Source organism: Malaclemys terrapin, chromosome 9, assembly GCF_027887155.1.
Source record: "Malaclemys terrapin pileata isolate rMalTer1 chromosome 9, rMalTer1.hap1, whole genome shotgun sequence".
NCBI classification, from domain to species: domain Eukaryota; kingdom Metazoa; phylum Chordata; order Testudines; family Emydidae; genus Malaclemys; species Malaclemys terrapin.
Genome location: NC_071513.1, coordinates 55,589,320 through 55,609,720, shown reverse-complemented (window position 1 = coordinate 55,609,720; position 20,401 = coordinate 55,589,320). Strand labels below are relative to the sequence as shown.

The 20,401-nt window shown below is 45.1% G+C and overlaps 1 protein-coding gene across 4 annotated transcripts in view; it reads left to right on the top strand.

Moving 5' to 3' along the window:
* The window catches only part of MAP3K13 (mitogen-activated protein kinase kinase kinase 13), a 136,771-nt gene that overhangs the window by 92,858 nt on the left and 23,512 nt on the right, over positions 1 to 20,401 (top strand). For all 4 annotated transcript variants that reach the window (XM_054040351.1, XM_054040350.1, XM_054040347.1 and 1 more), the window contains 8 exons: positions 2,914 to 3,097; positions 6,183 to 6,374; positions 8,306 to 8,464; positions 12,197 to 12,355; positions 15,438 to 15,546; positions 17,700 to 17,809; positions 18,213 to 18,329; positions 19,306 to 19,443. In XM_054040351.1, the coding sequence (XP_053896326.1) occupies positions 2,914 to 3,097; positions 6,183 to 6,374; positions 8,306 to 8,464; positions 12,197 to 12,355; positions 15,438 to 15,546; positions 17,700 to 17,809; positions 18,213 to 18,329; positions 19,306 to 19,443 (1,168 nt within the window). The remainder of the gene's footprint in view (positions 1 to 2,913; positions 3,098 to 6,182; positions 6,375 to 8,305; positions 8,465 to 12,196; positions 12,356 to 15,437; positions 15,547 to 17,699; positions 17,810 to 18,212; positions 18,330 to 19,305; positions 19,444 to 20,401) is intronic.

The following is a 20,401-nucleotide window of genomic DNA, read 5'->3' as shown; positions in this document are numbered from 1 at the left end:
AGCTTTCGTGGGTCTGTACATGCATCTGATGAAGTGAGTATTCACCCACAAAAGCTTATGCTCCAATACATTTGTTAGTCTATAAGGTGCCACAGGACTCCTTGTTGCTTTTTACAGATCCAGACTAACATGGCTACCCCGCTGATACAAGATATTATAAGGATAACAGAAATATGGTGGAATAGTAGTCATGACTGGAGTACAGGTATTGAAGGATGTGTGCTGTGCAGGAAAGAAGAAATAAAGGCAAAGGTGGTGACATAGCATTGTATATTAATGATGAGGTAGACTAAAGAAATTAGAAGTGATTGAATAAGACAGAGCCTGTTTGGGCCAAAATCACTTTGGGAAAGAAAGCTACTAGAGGTTCCCCTGGGATAGTGTTTGGCATATTCTGCAGACTCCCAGGATCTGATTTGGATATGGATAGACTTCATTAATGTTTTTAATGAAATAAATACTACTGGGAATTGTGTGATTATGGGAGACTAACTTCCCGGCTATAGCTTCGAGGACAAGTGCTACTAATAATAGTAGGGCCTAGATTTTCCCGGATGTGATAGCTGACAGATTTCTTCATCAAATAGTCAGTGACCCAACAAGGGCGATGCTCTTTTAGATTTGGTGTTGGTGAGTAGTGAGGACTGCATGGAAGAAATGGTTGTAGGGGATAACTTTGGTTCAAGTGATCATGAGCTAATTCACTTTGAACTAAATGGAAAGCTAAATAGATCTAAAAATAGATCTGCAAGTAAGGTCCTTGATTTCAAAAGGGCTAACTTTAAAAAAAAAAATTAAGGGAATTAGTTAGGGAAGTGGACTGGACTGAAGAACTCAAGGATCTGAATGTGGAGGAGTCTTGGAATTACTTCATCAAAGTTGCAGGAACTATCTGAAGCCTGCATCCCAAGCAAGGGAGAAAAATTCATAGGGAATTGTTGCAGACCCAGCTGGATGAGCAAACATCTCAAATAGGTGATTAAGAGAGAACCTACAAGGAATGGAAGATTGGATGAGCAAGGAAAGCTACCTCTTGGAGGTCAGAAAGTGTAGGGATAAAGTGAGGACAGCCAAAAGCCAAGCAGAGTAGGACCTTGCAAGCTTTCCATCAACATAAGTTGGTCCAATAAAAGATATTGTCTCATCTACTTTGTCTCTCATATCCTGGGACCCACATGATTACAACACTGCGAACAAATACGTTAACTGACATTTCCCATTTAACTATATGCCTTTAAAAATTAGAGATTCATAGATTCCAAGGCCAGAAGGGACCATTGTGATCATCTAGTCTGACCTCCTGCATTACACAGGCCAGAGAACTTCACCAAAGTAATTCCTAGAGCAACACATCTTTTAGAAAAAAATCTAATCTTGATTTAAAAATTGTCAATGACAAAGAATACACCACAACCCTTGATAAATTGTTCCAGTGCTTGCTTACTCTATTAAAAATGTATGCCTTATATTGAAATCAAGATGATAAAAATAGTATATATCAAAGTACAATTTGTGGGGCAGAGTTCAAGTTGCGATGTGAGGAAACATGCATTTTTTTGTAATTCTGACGAAAAATGTGTGTGTTTTATTATGTGGTCAGTGTAACTCTTATGATGTAAAAAGCGACAAAGAGTCCTGTGGCACCTTATAGACTAACAGAAGTATTGGAGCATAAGCTTTCGTGGGTGAATACCCACTTCATCAGACGTATTCACCGACGAAAGCTTATGCTCCAATACTTGTTAGTCTATAAGGTGCCACGGGATTCTTTGTCGCTTTTTACAGATCCAGACTAACACGGCTACCCCTCTGATTCTTATGACATACTTAACTTATCTTGCTTTAAGTGCTTGGGTTTTCCAAATGATGTGTTAGGTAACTTAGTTGTTGTCACTGAGCAACCTTAGCTAGCTTTTTAAACAGCTTTTAGTTTGTATACCGTGGTTGGCAACTTGCAGCCTGCAGGCCGCATGCGGCCCATCAGGGTAATCTGATTGCAAGCCGCAAGTTGCCCACCACTGTTTTATACTCTGCCCACTGTTGGCTCCATATTTATTGCCTTCCCTTCTATGCCCTGTTTTACCCCATTTAAACAAAAATGATTAAAGGTCTAGAAAACATGATCTATGAGGAAAAATTGAAAAAATTGGGGTTGTTTAGTCTGGAGAAGAGAAGACTGGGGAAGGCAGGAGGGAACATGTCAACAGTTTTCAAGTACATTAAAAGTTGTTACAAGAAGGAGGGTAAAAAATTGTTGTCCATAACCTCTGAGGGTAGGGCAAGAAACAATAGGCTTAAATTGCAGCAAAGGAGGTTTAGGTTGGACATCAGGAAAAGCTTCCTAACTGTCAGGGTAGTTAAGCACTGGAACAAATTGCCCAGGGAGGTTATGGAATCTCTGTCATTAGAGATTTTTAAGAACAGGTTAGACAAACACCTGTCAGGAATGGTCTAGTTATAGCTTAGCCCTGCCTTGAGTGCAGAGGACTGGACTAGATGACTAATGAGGTCCCTTCCAGTTCTACACTTCTATGATTTTTTGATTTTCCAGTAGAAAAACCCTTCAATTTGTATTGGCCATTGTGGATTTTAAACGTTTCCTTTTATCGGAGTGTTTGGATTGTCTATAGTTATATGTTTAATGTTGTACAGCCCTCCTCCCTCCCTCCTTGAACTTCACCGAAGAAGGGACACTCTCCAAATCCTCAGATGTGAAAGTCTCTAGTATATTAACTTATTGTATCACATCAGCAGCTCACAAAGATTCTGAATGTGTTACTGAGCTACTTCGTGAAAAAGTCATAAGAGATGACAGAGGAGTTGACAGTTGCTGTCTCTGGTATGACCTTGCAGCAGAGCACTGCATGAACTTGGAGATTTTCTAAGCTGTGTGCCTCGCTTGTGTATTACCAGATACATGGGAAGTTCCATTTGAGGAGATCTCAGAGCTGCAGTGGTTGGGCAGTGGAGCACAAGGAGCTGTCTTCTTAGGCAAATTCCGAGCGGAGGAGGTGGCAATCAAGAAAGTGAGAGAACAGAATGAAACAGACATCAAGCACTTGCGGAAGCTGAAGCATCCTAACATCATAGCCTTCAAGTAGGTCATGACTTCTGTTATCTAGATAATTACTAGAAAAGTAATAACCTGTTTTTTCCCAAGAGAAGGCATTGTTAGCCATCACGTCCTGGCCAATTGGTGAGTTCCGAGTACAGGAATTACCTTCTGGTTTATCCAATCTTCTATAGTTAAAACTGGAAACGCATTCTGCCCCTCCTCTCACAAAGAGATATGTAGTGTTGTGGGCACTGTTAAGTGGCGTGCAACATTCCAACCCAGAGAGATCATATTGACATTCATACACACAAAAACACAGTCCTGTGAACTTCGCACATCTACAGGAAAAGGAAAGACCAGGGAAACTATTGCCACAGAGATTTCCCCCTGCACAAAGCCCATGGGAAACTTTTCCTGTCCTGTCCATCGGGGAGAGCCTCACTACTGGGTAGAAGGAAGGCAATGCGTAGAGCTGTAGTCAGGCAGAGTGAACAGATCTGATCAGAAGAGCAACTCCTCTCCCCCTTGAGTGAGTATGAGTTGCTCCTTCGACTGTGCTCCACGGGCTCCAGCTATGCTTAGTGAAGCTATTTAAAGACAATGGTGAGAACCAAGAATATTCAGACAAGAGAACAGGAACAGCTTCAGGTTTATGGTGGGCAGCAACAACTACCAGTACAAAATGCTCCCTTTCCAACTGGCAGCAATCCGTGGGTGATCACTGAGTAACTGGCTGGGATGGTGCCTAATCCATGTCACTGGGGCATGCAGGTCTGTCCTTATCTAGATGACTGGCACAAGAGCACAGTCTTGCAATTGGTGTAGCTCACTCTGTGGAAGGTGCATTCCCTAGTCATAACTGTCTGGGAGCGAACAAAGAAAGATCTACTGTAGTCCTTATTTAGGTTTTAAAATTCCCAGGGACTACCAAAGATTCCTCCTGGGCTGTAGCTTGCCTGCATCAGGACAGGTTCAGGGTCTCATCCTAGGAGCAGATCTCGGCAGGACAAGTTTGCAAGGCTCTGTGAAATGTGATTTGAGAGGGCTATGTGATGGTGTGCTCTCCTCAGCAGGTTGAGGACTCTCTGAGATGGCCCATATGCCAGAGAATGTCTTAAAGGACATGGCCTTTTTTCCAACCTGCTTTTTAGTTAAATCCCAACTTTTCAAGGTATTTAAGCACAAGCCTAACTCTGTGTTATGCGAGTATCCCATGAAAGTGTGAACACTCAGGGCAACTTGCGTTCTATGTTGCACAGGTGTGTTTAAATCAGAAGAGCTCTGAGGGTGCTTCTTCCTCTCTCTCACAGCAAGTGGGGAGGATTTCCTTGTCAGTGTCTATTGAGTGCTAGGTCAGGGCGTGGCTGATGCACTGATGGGGTGTGTGCTGGCTGTGCTGGTGTGGGCCCATCCACCTGCACGTATACTGTAGTCAGCAGCACACGTGGGGACTGGAAATGCTGCTTTTTAGGGGACAGAATGAGGTATTCTGCACACTGCATTCAGCCTGGGCTGGCAGGATGGTGTATAGACCCTTCCTAAAGCCAAAACTTTATTGCTTCCCTCCAACAATGTTCTTGCTGCAAGGACAGAATTTTGCCATTAACCAGATCTAAATTCATGTTATTGCAAAACATAAAGGCAAGAGCTCCCTCAGTACTATCAGTCTCTACTGCCCTCGTCCTCTTAAAGGACTGAACTGAATTGTACTTGAACTTGCAACAGATCTTCTCGGAGCAGGCATAACACAAGTGTGCATAAAGCAAAACCAGGTCTTGCAGATCTGTGGTGTAAGTAGGTAATTTATTACTGGAGTTACTTACTGGACATGGTTGATATGCTCACTGCTGTACAAAACATGGACACAGTCCATGTCCTAAGGAGACAAACCATATAGTTCAGACAAATAATCTAAGTAGATTTTACTCCTAACCCCATTTGTTATCTAAGTGATGCCTGCAGACACTTCCCAACCTAATTTAACTTTTGCTGCAAGAGGATTTTTGAATAGTACTAAAATATATGGTGGACAAATGATTTCCTTACTGTAAGGAGTGTTAGTAAGAATTTAGCTCCAAATGGAGTGGAGATGAACCCTTATTCTGTTAACTTGGCTGAATACTAATACAAGGTCCAGGTTAGAGCTGCTTTAATGAGGAATTCCCGCTGATTCAGTGGGAGCTCTTCACGTGATGCAGCTGTAAAACTGAGCCCAGAGTGACTTAGTAGAAGGCAAGCCAACCAAACGAATTATGTGACAAGTTAGAAGGTGACTGCAGTGGTTGAATGAACACAAGCCATGTTTCTCCAAAGCATGTCTGACAATATATGGAATAAATATAAAACCTACTATTTTGACCTAACTTTGACGTAGGAACACCACACAAACAAATACAAACAAACCCGAAATAAAAAATAAAGTCTAAGTCCTGCTGACTAGAGATGGATCTTTTTTCTGTAATCTTAGTGGGAAGGGAGGAGGAGAAAATGTAGAGGAAATAGTAACAGAAATATTACTTTTAAGCTAATAGTGTCACATTATTAGCTGGTTAATCAAAATGCTGGGAGACTAATGGGGTCTCATAGAATGGAAGTTTTCTGATGGAAGGTTAGCTCTCTTCAGGCATTTTGGCAATGAACTTCACTAAAGTTTGTATTTGCTATGTGTCTGGTGTTCCAGAGCTCTTCCTGATTGAGCATTTACTAAGGCATATTTTTTGTTTTCCTGTGAAGCATTGGAAGCCCCTGTCATTGCTTGACCAGGAAGCTCTGTAGTCTGATCTAGACCTGTATGGCAATGTCTGCGTTCCTGTGCCTGTATCCCTGGAGAATGAAGGTCAATACCAGAACATAAAAGCCAAAGACATAAACCTACAGAGCAGCTTCTGCTTCTATAGAGAAACTTAATTTCTCCACGTATGAGTCAGGTGCAGAGTTGACACGTTCCAGATAAAGAACAATGGTCTAATTTTCATATTCGCTGAGCCCCTACAGCTCCCTGCCATGAAAGTCAGTGAGCTTTCATGATCACAATGGTATATTTTTGAGTTCAGAGAATCCCTTTGATACTGAGTGTTGGGTTTGATTTGCAGTAACGTGTATGGTGTTTGTGTGTGTTCTCTGACAGGGGAGTTTGCACTCAAGCCCCATGTTACTGTATTATCATGGAGTACTGTGCACATGGACAGCTCTATGAAGTGCTACGAGCAGGTCGGAAAGTCACGCCTCGGCTGCTTGTGGACTGGTCCACAGGGATCGCAAGTGGAATGAATTATTTACACCTTCATAAAATCATCCACCGAGACCTCAAGTCACCAAAGTGAGTCCTTGGGTGCTTAAAACTAACAAAGTAGATTTTTGAGTGAATTTCTCCAGCAAATGGATATCGAGCTAAATCAGGGGCCCTTAAACTTTCTCATGGTCTGGCCCATAACTTGAGAGAGATTTGTCCTGTGGTTCCTCTGACTTGTTTTTAACTGCATGGACCATCTCTGCTCCCATTTATACTAGCATAACATCCCTGTGGCAACTGAACCAGTTGCTTATGTGGGAAAGTAATAGTAGGGAAACATGTCTGCTAATGAGATGGCTATTTTGCCCCTTTGAAAAAGTGAATCACTCTGTCTCCTTCTGCTCTTTATTTTGTCTGTCCTTCGTGTCTGTTTTGTTCTGGTCTCATCTCCTGCTCTTGTGAATGTGTATCTTCTCCTGCACCTGCTCCCCTGCTGATACTGCCCAGCTGCCTTATCTCGTTCACCCTGGACATTGCTTCAGCCTCACCCTTCCTTCACTGTTTACAGCACGCGGTGTGACTGTGGTTCTGTTATTGTATCTGTATTTGACTGTAAATGTTTTAAATGGTGTGTTACATTGTTTGGGCAGTGAGGTTATCATTATTACATCACTTATTTTTATTATTGCTAGTTTGAATATCAAGATAAATTTTCCAACAAATAGTTCTACATTTTTCTGTAATTGTTACCTCTAATTATACTGTATACTAGGGATTGGCAACCTTTAGCACGCGGCCCGCCAGTAAGCACCCTGGCGGGGCGGGCCGGTATGTTTACCTGCCGCATCCACAGGTTCGGCCGATCGCAGCTCCCACTGGCTGCAATTTGCTGTCCCAGGCCAATGGGGGCTGCGGGAAGCGGCGCAGGCTGAGGGATGTGCTGGCCACCGCTTCTCGCAGCCCCCGTTGGTCTGGAGCGGTGAACCACAGCCAGTGGGAGCCACGATCAGCCGAACCTGCGGATGTGGCAGGTACCAGCCCGGCCCGGCCTGCCAGGGTGCTTACCCTGGCAGGCGATGGGCCAAAGGTTGCCAATCTCTGCTGTATACAGTATATACCTGTATATGGCTAATTACATCTTCTGTCTTAGTAGTCATTTTGTGTTAAAACATGCATTTAAAAGAAGTTTGAAAGTCCCCCAAATATAGTCAACCTTGATGTTCCCAGTTATGACTCTGTTACAGTCCGTTTACACCAGGATGGACTTTGGCCCCTAGAATTTAGAATCAGAGTTTGGAAAAAAATCAAAAGAATTTTGTGGTAACTCATCTTGAAGCTGCAGTATTATTAACCCTGTACTCTGACCCTGTCAAACAGCCTCACCAATGCTTCATACTGATTTGAAACAGAGCGTTTGCTAACAACAGCTATTGCACTAAGATCTTGAGTGACTGTGGTTAAAATTGAGGTTTTATATAGGAAATGTTTGAGCTGGATTCCAAGAGGGAGGAGCTTTGTTTCCAGAACAGTGTAGTTTATGGGGCAGTGGGTTTTAGCAATGATGGAAACCAGGAGCCATTGATCAGTAGGGTTGGAGACAGACAAGCAAAAATGTTAGTGTAGATTGCTTTACTGATTTTATTTCAGCACTACCTCATTTATGATGCAAAGCAAGGAAGAGGTAATTGTGACTCCCTCCCATGTTGGCAGAACAACTGGATCTGGTGGAGTTACACAGGAAAAAGTTGTTCTGAACAGAGGGAGAGAATTTACTGAAACTAGCAAATTAATTCCATTTACTGATCAAACTGTTTTAAAGCTTTAGTTCCTTGCTGCTAGGTCCAGATAAACCACTAATTCCTACACCATCACTTTGCCCATTGATAAAATAGGTATAGTTTATACCTGACAGTGTTAGTAGATGACAAAGAACTTTAAGATCCACTTCTGAAAGTTGCTATGGAAGTGCAAAGCGTTTTCTCATTGCTGATACCTTGTGTTTTTCCCTCTCTCTCCAGTGTATTAGTTACTCATACAGATGCAGTAAAAATTTCAGATTTTGGTACATCTAAAGAACTCAGTGATAAAAGTACAAAAATGTCCTTCGCGGGCACCGTGGCTTGGATGGCCCCAGAGGTGATACGGAATGAGCCCGTCTCTGAAAAAGTGGATATATGGTAAGCAGTGCTGTCATGTAGGGTCCTACCAAATTCACAGTCCATTTTGGTCAATTTCACGGTCATAGGATTTTAAAAATCATAAATTTCATGATTTCAGATATTTAAATCTGAAATTTCATGGTGTTGTAACTGTAGGGGTCCTGACCCAAAAAGGGTGCGGAGGGGCGCAAGGTTATTGTGGGGGGGGTCATGGTATTGCCACGCTTAGTTCTTTGCTGCTGGCAGCGGCACTGCCTTCAAGATGGGCGGCCAGAGAGCAGCAGCTGCTAGCCAGGAGCTCAGCTCTGAAGGCAGTGCCACAGCCAGCAGTAGCACAGAAAAAAGGATGGCATGAGATGGTATTGCCACCCTTATTTCTGCACTGCTGCCTTCAGAGCTGGGCCCTTGGCCAGCAGCTGCCATTGTCCGGCCACCTAGCTCTAAAGGCAGTGCAGAAGTAAGGGTGGCAGTACCACAACCCCCTCCAATAATCTTGTAACCTTTTGGATCGGGACCCCCAGTTTGAGAAACGCTGGTCTCCCTTGTGAAATCTGTATATTATAGGGTAAAGGTACACAAAAGACCAGATTTCATGGGGGAGACCAGATTTCACGGTCCGTGATGCATTTTTCCTGGCCGTGAATTTGGTAGGGCCCTAATTATATGCTCCACAATGAGGAGTGGGGCTATGAAAGCAATAAAAATTCAGTGTATTTAGATGTTTGATGATGTTGAGAGATGAAGGTCCTTAGCACCTAATAGAAGTGGGCCCCAAAAACCTGCCCCTTTAAGAATTAAAATAGTGAATAAACACAGGATCATGTTCTTCTGTTCCATGCAACGTTGTTGTAGCCAGGTTGGTCCCAGGATATGAGAAAGACAAGGTGGGTGAGGTAATATCTTTTACTGGACCAGCTTCTGTTGGCGAAAGAGACAAGCTTTCGAGCTTACACAGAGCTCTTCTTCAGGTCTGGGAAATGTAGCCAGCGTGCAAGGATATGTAGAGAAAGAGATAGAAAGATGCTATTCCTTCTGGAATATAGTAATTTTGGACTTTGAAACTCACTACCACATCTCTGCATCTCAGGCTAATTCTAGCTTCTGGAACGGTTATTCAGTGAGTGTTTTTCTTTGTCTCTTGGTTACCTCTCTTTTGTCTTTGTACTAACCATTTTGGCATCAGTTTACTATTTTATGATGCTCTCTATGTGGTTGGTAGATGGCAGTCATTCCTTGCTACTTTTTGTGAATTCTGACTTCTCTCTGGAGCCTTGGATTCATTACAGGAGAAAGACAAATTTAGTTTTCTTATCTGTAATTTTCATTTCTTGTAGTGTGGATTGCCTGCTCTGGACAGACCCTCCTTATACTTCTGTAGCCATGATTGGCTTTAACACAATTCTCGTTCATCTTTCTTCAAGTTAGGACTAGAGGGAATCTCCAACGGAGTCTGAAATGTCCAAATAGTGGCACCTACACAGTGGCTGTGTTTGTTTCCTCACTTTCACATAGAATCATAGAATATCAGAGTTGGAAGGGACCTCAAGAGGTCATCTAGTCCAACCCCCTGCTCAAAGCAGGACCAATTCCCAGCTAAATCATCCCAGCCAGGGCTTTGTCAAGCCGGGCCTTAAAAACCTCCAAGGAAGGAGACTCCACCACCTCCCTAGGTAACGCATTCCAGTGTTTCACCACCCTCCTAGTGAAATAGTTTTTCCTGATATCCAACCTGGACCTCCCCCACTGCAACTTGAGACCATTGCTCCTTGTTCTGTCATCTGCCACCACTGAGAACAGCCGAGCTCCATCCACTTTGGAACCCCCCTTCAGGTAGTTGAAGGCTGCTATCAAATCCCCCCTCATTCTTCTCTTCTGGAGACTAAACAATCCCAGTTCCCTCAGCCTCTCCTCATAAGTCATGTGCTCCAGACCCCTAATCATTTTTGTTGCCCTCCGCTGGACTCTTTCCAATTTTTCCACATCCTTCTTGTAGTGTGGGGCCCAAAACTGGACACAGTATTCCAGATGAGGCCTCACCAATGTCGAATAAAGGGGAACAATCACGTTCCTCGATCTGCTGGCAATGCCCCTACTTATACAGCCCAAAATGCCGTTAGCCTTCTTGGCAACAAGAGCACACTGTTGACTCATATCCAGCTTCTCGTCCACTGTGACCCCTAGGTCCTTTTCTGCAGAACTGCTACCTAGCCATTCGGTCCCTAGTCTGTAGCAGTGCATGGGATTCTTCCATCCTAAGTGCAGGACTCTGCACTTGTCCTTGTTGAACCTCATCAGGTTTTTTTCGGCCCAATCCTCTAATTTGTCTAGGTCCCTCTGTATCCGATCCCTACCCTCTAGTGTATCTACCACGCCTCCTAGTTTAGTGTCATCTGCAAACTTGCTGAGAGTGCAGTCCACACCATCCTCCAGATCATTAATAAAGATATTAAACAAAACCGGCCCCAGGACCGACCCTTGGGGCACTCCGCTTGAAACCAGCTGCCAACTAGACATGGAACCATTGATCACTACCCGTTGAGCCCGACGATCTAGCCAGCTTTCTATCCACCTTACAGTCCATTCATCCAGCCCATACTTCTTTAACTTGGAGGCAAGAATACTGTGGGAGACCGTATCAAAAGCTTTGCTAAAGTCAAGGAATAACACATCCACTGCTTTCCCCTCATCCACAGAGCCAGTTATCTCATCATAGAAAGCAATTAGGTTAGTCAGGCACGACTTCCCCTTCGTGAATCCATGCTGACTGTTCCTGATCACTTTCCTCTCCTCTAAATGTTTCATAATTGATTCCTTGAGGACCTGCTCCATGATTTTTCCAGGGACTGAGGTGAGGCTGACTGGCCTGTAGTTCCCCGGATCCTCCTTCTTCCCTTTTTTAAAGATGGGCACTACATTAGCCTTTTCCCAGTCATCTGGGACCTCCCCTGATCGCCATGAGTTTTCAAAAATAATGGCTAATGGCTCTGCAATCTCACCCGCCAACTCCTTTAGCACCCTCGGATGCAGCGCATCCGGCCCCATGGACTTGTGCACGTCCAGTTTTTCTAAATAGTCCCGAACCACTTCTTTCTCCACAGAGGGTTGGTCACCTTCTCCCCATGCTGTAATTGTAATAATTGCTGTTGTTTTGTGTTTCATTAGCTTTGGAAGCATTTGTCTGCAGAGGGCATGGATAGTTCAGCAAACACGCCAGCAGGGGGAGTGTTTGCTTTAAAAAAAAAAAAAAAACCCAAAGGAAATCTGTTAGCTGGTTTATCATGATACACACAAATTCTCACTTTGTCCCAAAGCAAAGGAGCCCTGATCAACAGTGATTACAGCTTGGAAAACTAACTTTGCCATTTAGTTTACTGGAATTGGCAAGACTATGATATTCCATTGTATTTTGCTCATAACTTTATATCTTTTTGAAATTAAAAACCCCAAAAGGAGGAGGATTTGGTTTAGCTTTTCAGTGTAAAGTGAAAGTTAAAACCGATGCAACTGTGGATAAAAGGCTAGGACTTAGGACAGTGGCAGAAAAAGGCTGCACAAAGTGTAAAATATCCTTGGATAACACCCTTATGAATATATGAACATTACCATTCTTGAATCCATTTTCAAGATCCAAAATCAGATGTAACCTGCTGCCCATTTTGATAACCAAACAGAAAGTCTGAGTCTGTTACAGAATTTTTTCACAACCTGTGTAACTCACTGTGAAGGCTTGTCCTTATGTTTCTACAACAGGTCATTTGGGGTAGTTTTGTGGGAGCTGCTTACAGGAGAGATTCCATACAAGGATGTAGACTCCTCAGCTATCATCTGGGGAGTGGGCAGTAACAGCCTGCACCTTCCTGTCCCTTCCACCTGTCCAGATGGGTTCAAAATCCTCATGAAGCAAACATGGTAAGAGCCACATCTCCTGCACAGACTTGGTGCTTGATCCTGCAGTCCCGGCTTTGCCAAACTCCCAATGGGGTCATTGGGAATGGTGCCTGAGTAAGGACTGGAGGGTGGGATCCAGAGGAAAGTTCTCTTTTTAAAAAACACCATTGCTGCTGAGAGAGCGACCGTGTGCTGGTGGCACACTATGCTGGATTTGACATCCCATGTCCCGCTGCCATGAAGCAAAATGACTTGTGACCAGCAAGGCATTGGAGTTCCTACAAACAGCATGCACTTACTTATGCTATCGATGTTGAAAGAGACCAGGGTGGTCAGAGAAAGGAACTCAGCGATGGAGAGATCAGACACGGCAGGGCTTGGGGACGACCTGGGCAAGTGAGAGAGATGCTGGAGAGCTGCAGATCGAATGGGGAGGTGAGGGCGAAGAGGCAGGTGGCCAAAGGCTAATCCTGACCATGGCTGAGTACGGGAGAACCAGGAGTCACTCAGAGAGGACTGTGGATCTGGAGCTAGGTGGGTGGTACGTAACAGCTGCTCGGAGGCTGGGAAGAGAGGAGAGTTGAGTGGAGTGCTGTTCAGAAGAGGAGGAGAAAGAGGGAAGAATTGGAAGCAATAGGAGCAAAGGAGGAGGAACCCAGTTCTCAGCCTTGGCATGGTTCTAGGTGGCGAAAGAAGGGGAGGCTGCGATCTGCAGCAGAGGCAGTCTGCTCTCTGTTTCCGCTGGGAGCTGGAGAGGTGCGCCCTCTCTGTGCTGTAGCTAATTCTCTGTGTCAATTTGAGGATGATGCTGCCTCTTGGCTCCCTGATCTATATTATTCCCGGACTCAGGACACCTTCTCAAGCCCCTCCCTGCAAATTCTGGGGTCTGAGGGTGAAAATATCCAAATTAGCAAGAATGTTTAAGAGCTTAGAAGCCCCAACAATCTTGTCTGACTCTGTCCCATCTGTGTTAGCAGTCATGTCTCCCCTCTTTCTGGTCCTTTATATGGGGAATCATCATTGAGTAGGTGTGTTCCAGTGGGGTCGCACAAGACTCAGTTCTTGGCCCTACATTGTTTAACATTTTTATCAATGACCCGGAAGAAAAACAAAATCATCACTGATAAAGTTTGCAGACACAAAAATTGAGGGAGTGATAAATTATACGCTGATACAGAGTGATCTAGATCATTTGGTAAACTAGGCACAAGCAAACAATATTTGTGTTGATATGGCTAAATGTAAATGTATACAGCTTGGAACAAAGAATGTAGGCCATGCTTGCAGGACGGAGGACTCTATCCTGGAAAGCAGTGACTCTGATAAAGATTTGGGTCATGGTGGATAATCAGGTGAATAGGAGCTCCCAGTGCGATGCTGTGGCACAAAGGGCTAATGCAATCCTGGGATGCATAAACAGGGGAATCTCGAGTAGGAGTAGAGAGGTTATATTACCTCTGTATTTGTCACTGTTGTCACTGCTGCTGGAATCCTGCATCCAGTTTTTGTGCCCACAATTCAAAAAGGATGTTGGTAAATTGGAGGGTTCAGAGAAGAGCCTGAGAATGATTAAAGGAGTAGAAAACCTGCCTTACGGTGCTAGACTCAAGGAGCTCAATCTATTTAGCTTAACAAAAAAAAGGTTGAGAGTGACTTGATCAGGGTGTATAAGGACCTAAATGGGAAACAAATATTTGATAATGGGCTCTTCAATCTAGCAGACAAAGGTATAAAATGATCCAATAGCTGGAAGTTGAAGCTAGCCAAATTCAGACTGGAAATAAGCTGTAAATGTTTTCACAGTGAGAGTAATTAACCATTGGAACAATTTACCAAGGGTTGTGGTGGATTCTCCATCACCAGCAATTTTTAAATCACAATTGGATGTTTTTCTAAAAGAAATGCTTTAGGAATTATTTTGTGTCCTGTGTTATACAGAAGGTCAGACTAGATGATCACAATGGTCCCTGGAATCTGTGAATCCATTAATACAATCCTGGCAAATTCTTTTTCATCTGTTGGCTCCACAGCTACCAGCTCTTGGAGCAGAACAGTCTATGAGCTGTTTGTTAGTTAAGAATTGCATACCTCCTCATATGCACAGAAACTCTCTATATGACATGCAGACAAATCCACCTATTTTTCGACCTGCATCTCATACCTGCAAGTTTGACATCAAGTTTTCCCAAGGAAATACGTTTCTATTGGGGACCTAGATGCTTCTGTCAAAATGGCTGGTCATGAGCTAGTTATAGAGGAAATCCATCTGCATGCTGGACTGGGGACTTTACCCATGTGGTTGTGGGTCATGTTCTCCATATATTCCTCTTGCCAGGTTACAGAGCTAAAGGTCTTGTTCTTAGGAAGGGCATTAATGCTGAGTCTTCATACTTCAGGCTCCCTAATGGCAGGGAATCCCTAGGGGGAATGGAATATTAAAGAATACCTTGATTCTCCTACATTAGTCAAGAGGAGCAGTCATCCGTCCTAGCTAGTATACTAGGAAAATGAGGAAGAACCAATGCTGTGATGCTGACTATTCTTCACTGACCTGTAATTTTCAGGAGGGTGCTCTAAATATGTCAGTTACAGATTCAGAAACTCAAGGGACACCAGGCTGAAATCTAGTCAGTTTCACCAAATAAGTTAGAGTAGATTCATTTTCTGCCTGCCTTGAGCTTCCTGTTGACTTTTGTGATTTTACAATCACAGTTTCCTGTTCTACAAATGTTCTCTCTGCCCTGTTGTTGTAGAAGGGAAAACTGACTACAGCGCAACAGTGAAAGGGCTTACACACAGCAAGCTGTCAAGTGCTCCAAGGAAACACCCAGGGTGGGAGAAAGAATTCTTTGCTCTGCTCTTTTCCAGCTACAGCAATCTAAGGCCTGTTCTACACTGGGTGTGTGTGTGTGTGTGTGTGGATTGATCTAATTACGCAACTTCAGCTACGTGAATAATGTAGCTGAAGTCGACGTACTTAGATCTACTCACCGCGGTGTCTTCACTACGGTGAGTCGACTGCTGCCGCTCCCCCCTTGACTCTTTCAGTGTGATTTTAACTCTGTAGCATGTCTCCTTAACTTGACTTTGTTATTCTGTTCAGGCAGAGCAAGCCCCGGAACCGTCCCTCTTTCCGACAGACGCTGATGCACCTAGACATTGCATCTGCTGACGTTCTTGGCACCCCTCAGGAGACTTATTTTAAATCCCAGGTAAATACAGACTTGCCATTGCTGGAGTGCTATGAGGTCTCATAGCTATTACTGACTCATCCTGGAAGCCAGACCAAGTGGGACTCCAGCCCAGGATGAAATGGGTTAGTTTGTGTCTGAGGGGGAAAGAGAGGACTAGGGCAAGGACAGGAGGGTCTTGCAAGGGAAAATCCAATAATAAGCCAACCTCAGAAAAATCTTAGGCTGAGGCATATGTTTTACTATTTATGTTAACAATAAAGGCTTGTGCTAGGAAGGGATTATGCTTTGGACACAAAGCATGTGTGTATGCACCTGTTGTGTTCAGAAAACAGGGTGGGGACATTTGTACCAGAAGTGGTGTTTCCAGACACCCTTTACCCAAAAGACAGAAGTGGAAGAAGTCTTGAATAGCACAACAATAGCTGCAGCAGCTACAAGTTCAGCCTGCAGCCCAATAGGCCTTGATGCAATTTACAAATGGCCAGCAAGCCTGGTCTGCAGTCCGGCATTTATAGCAGTTTACAGCATTTGCAGACCAGACAGACAGAACAATATCAGCAAGCTCAGGCTGCAGCCAAACCACAACTGTCCTAGAGCAGGGAGACAAAGACAGCTGTGCAGAATCCCCAGGGTCCCAGCTCCCTGGCCCTATCAGCTGCTCACAGGGTGACAGACGGGGATGATCCCCTCTATCCTGTATGGTGAGTGAGCACACGAAGTGTGATTCTATGCATTACGGCCACGAGGGCTAGGGACTTCTTTGGAGGGTTAATACTGTGCCAGTAGACCAGGCCTCATAGACTTGGGAAGTGACCAAACACTCATTAAGATAGAACTACAATGGGCAGCAGAGCTTATGTCCATGGGGTTCCTGGGACTCTTGGCAGCAGCTTGAGACCTTGGGACTGGGGTCCTGGGTGGGCTGCACAGCGCAAAAATGCAGGCATGCCCTGGCTTTGATTTGTGGGGAACTGATGTGACAGGATGGGAGGGCTTAGTGAGAAACAGGACTATTCTGCTGATCTTATGCAGCTTCTGCAGGAAGCAGACTAGGTAGGGTTCATTACACAACCCGCTTGGCATCTAGGGTTCATTACACAACCCGTTTGACTGTATGTGAGGGAGCAGGGGCAGAATACAGGAGTGGTATGGGCATCACTTTCAGTCCCTGATGTCATAATTCCCGAGAGAACTGCATTTCTCACTCCTTCGTGACCTCCTTGAAGGCAGGCACCAGGCTTAGGTCTCTAGCTATCATCTTACTTGGGGCAAGGTTCTGTGACTTTCTCCCTCTAGAGCAGGGAGTTAGGCTGCAATTCAATATGATCATTTTAGCACCCCGGTTTAAGTTCAGCACCTGCCATCCTGTTCTTTTGGGAGCAATGACAGGGTTAACCAGTGACCAGCTAGCCTTTGTAGGCTTCATAAGTATTATTTATTCAGAACAAAGGCATTGCAGAGAAAACATATCTTAAGATCACTAAACAGCTCATATGCAAGTCTTAGCTTACCAGACAGTCACCCAATGTTGATGGCCCTAGTGCCTGCAATAGCCACTTAGAGCTGGGATGTCACAGTACATACTCACTGAGGGACAGGGAATGTTGCGGTTTTATGGCACAATTCAGATCTAACTCAGGGGCCATGTGAAATGACTTTGAGACGCCTAATGCCAGGTGGACATTTGCTTCCATATGATGTGCTTTGTAGTCTCTGTGGGGGAGCCGGAACCTGGAGAGCACTTCCATACTTGCAGGGTGGGTGAACTTTAAGAGTCTTGATAGATTGAACACGGATAACAGGGAATTTTGCAGGTCAGGACTGAGTGCGTTGCAGAGCTGTGTGTGCAAACTTGCATGATGCCTGCTTGCACTATGCCTGGCTCTAAGTGGTACTACTAGGCATTGCTGAGGGCAGCCCTAATGCTGGAATAGCAAAAGAGAGCTGCAGGCCAGGACTGGGATGGATGGGCTGTAAGGTGGCTCCGTACTGCAGGGGTGTGACAGATCAGGACAGAGGCTCTTTGGTGGACAGGTGATGAGACACGCGTAAATGGTAGCCTGAGTATGGGAATGACCCAGTAATAGAAGAATGAACTCCTCTGCTGCAGAGTTGTCTCTACCATGAATCATGAGGCTGTGTAACCATGAATATAAAATGCCATCCCACAGGCTGAATGGAGAGAAGAAGTAAAGAAGCACTTTGAGAAAATTAAGAGTGAAGGAACTTGCATACACCGGCTAGATGAAGAGCTAATTCGTCGCCGAAGAGAAGAGCTCAGGTCTGTCGAGGATCTCACCCCTCACCTCTCTACCCCCTTGGGGCTACTGACTACAGTAAGATGTAATGACCCCCCCTGCCTCTCTCAGAGCTAATCAGGTCCCTTTGTTTCTAAATGTTAACCTCTAACTTGTCTCCTGATTTGCAAATGCACACTCCCAAGCAGAAATGCACTTCAAGAGCAACCCCACCAGGAAAACAGATGTGTTTTTAGCCACATTAGCTAAAGTGGTAATTTTCACATGTGTTGGCCTGTCGAGATAAACCCTAGTGACAACTAGACCATAGAACGTTGCTGTCTTACCCCTCCCCCATTCTCAAATAAGACACGTTTATTCTGCCCTTCTTGGGTCAGGATCCCCGGGTTGTCCAGTTGAGCCATAGTTTTCCTTTCTTGTTAACAGGCACGCGTTAGATATCCGTGAACATTATGAGAGGAAGCTAGAGCGAGCCAATAACTTGTACATGGAGCTCAGCGCCATCATGCTGCAGCTGGAGGTCCGCGAGAAGGAGCTTATTAAGTATGTATGTCTGGGGAGAGGGGAGCATACATGCACATATGCTTGTATACAGGAGATGGTTCTGAACTGGGAATAAATAAACACTCTGCCTGCCTTCAGATTGAGCCTCTAGCAGCAAGCTTCCAGAGCTGGGTAAAGGACCAGGCGGCTGAGTCTCTGCTTGATTTCTCTAAGTCATTGTCCAGATTGGAGGGTATTCCTTTTACGGATGGTGAATGACAGACTCCTTATTGTAAACACCCTCCTTTTCATCCTGCAGCTGATGACTGAGAGAAGAGAGCTTTCATATTTTGCTACCAACTGTGTTAAATGGCCCCTTCCATCAGCCCCTCTGTAAAGAGAGGAGACGGTGTTCCCTAAACTGTGTACCGGGGCCACAGATAAGACACCTGCTCCCTGCAAAGAACGTAGAAAATAATTAGGCCCTTTCTAAGTGCAAAACACACCACACACCTTGTCAGTCCATGAAACAAGCACGCAGTGTGCAGCACCATTTATGCCACAGGTGCTTTTCCATCAAGCCAGAGATGGATTATAATTTTGTGGGGTCCTGGGCCAGAGCAATTCCCCCCACACCCCCACCCCAGCGCTCCTGCCGAGAAGCAGGGTCAGGGCGCAGGGGCTTGCCCCGCTTTGCCCGCCTGCCCAGCACTCCTGCCGAGGAGTGGGGTCGGGGCTTGCCCTGCTCCCCCTGCCTGGCGCTCCTGCCGGAGAGTAGGGTTGGGGTGCAGAGGCTTGTCCTGCTCCACCCATCTGGCGCTCCTGCTGGGGAGCGGGGTTGGGATGTGGGGGCTTGCCCTGTTCTGCCACAAGAGGGGCGGGCAGAGCAGGGCAAGCCCCCGCGCCCTAACCCAATTGGCTGGGGCCCCTGGGCACAGGCTCTGTTGGCCTAGTGGCTAATCCGCCACTGCATCCAGCAGTAACTTCCATTTTACAGAGAGGAGACTAGGGATTTATTCTTTGTTCCGTATTTCAGACGGGAACAAGCTGTGGAAAAGAAATATCCTGGGACTTACAAACGTCATCCAGTCAGACCAATAATCCACCCCATTGCGGTAGAGAAGCTGATGAAGAGGAAAGGGGTCTCTCATAAGCCAGGGAGCCAGACGAAACGGTAGGAAACTTCTGCACAAAACAAAATCCTAGCCAGGGAAGCAAGTCCTACACAAGAGAGTGACAGTGTAGTTCGTCTTGGAAATGTGACTGGGTGAAAATGGCTGATTCTGGCACAACAGATCTGCTTCCTCTGTGTGTTCTGTAATATGCCTGCTTGCTTCAATGCCAAGCGGGGTTCTGTCCTTTGAGTCCTGCTAGCAAAGCAGAACCAGCGCAGATAGGAGTGAGTAAGCTGAACTCTAGTCTGACTGCCACACCATCAACACAGTTGTTAATTAAGTTCATGTTGTAGGGACAAATTTTGCCCTCAGTTACACGTGGGCAACCCTGTTGAAACATTGGGTCCACAGAATCTTTTTATTGGTGGTGATTCAGGAGCCAGAAAGAACCCAGCATGACACTCAGAACCCCCTGGAGTTTGCAGGGCTGGCAGGGAGAAACAAATATCTTCTAGTCTGAGCAAATTTAATGCTGGCTCATTGCTGGCCCTGACGCTAATGCAGGAGGGAATGTGGAGAGTGCCCAGAAACAGGATCCAAGTCATCTGGAAGTATAGCCTTGTTGCTGAGGCACCTAGCTCAGCCCCACAGTCCCTGCGTGACCTCAGGCAACTCTCATGCAGACAGATTTTCAGCCGTTTTCCCTAGTTTTGTATTCCTCAGTGGTTGGGACTCTACACACTGATTAACAATCAATGATTGATGTTTATTCTTGTGTAGCTGAAATGAACTGGCTGCTGTTATTGTTTGTCTTGTGCCACCTGGAGACCTCATTGTGCTGGGCCCTGCTCAGACATGTCAAAAGATACAGTCCCTGCCCCAAGGCTAACAAGCTAAATAGACAAGACAAAGGGTGTGGGAAGGGGATAGAACATACAAGCAGATGCGTTAGTGTCATGCTTTATTGGTGGGAAGTTAGTGGGGTTTTTAATTTAAAAACAAAAGAGGCTGTATTAG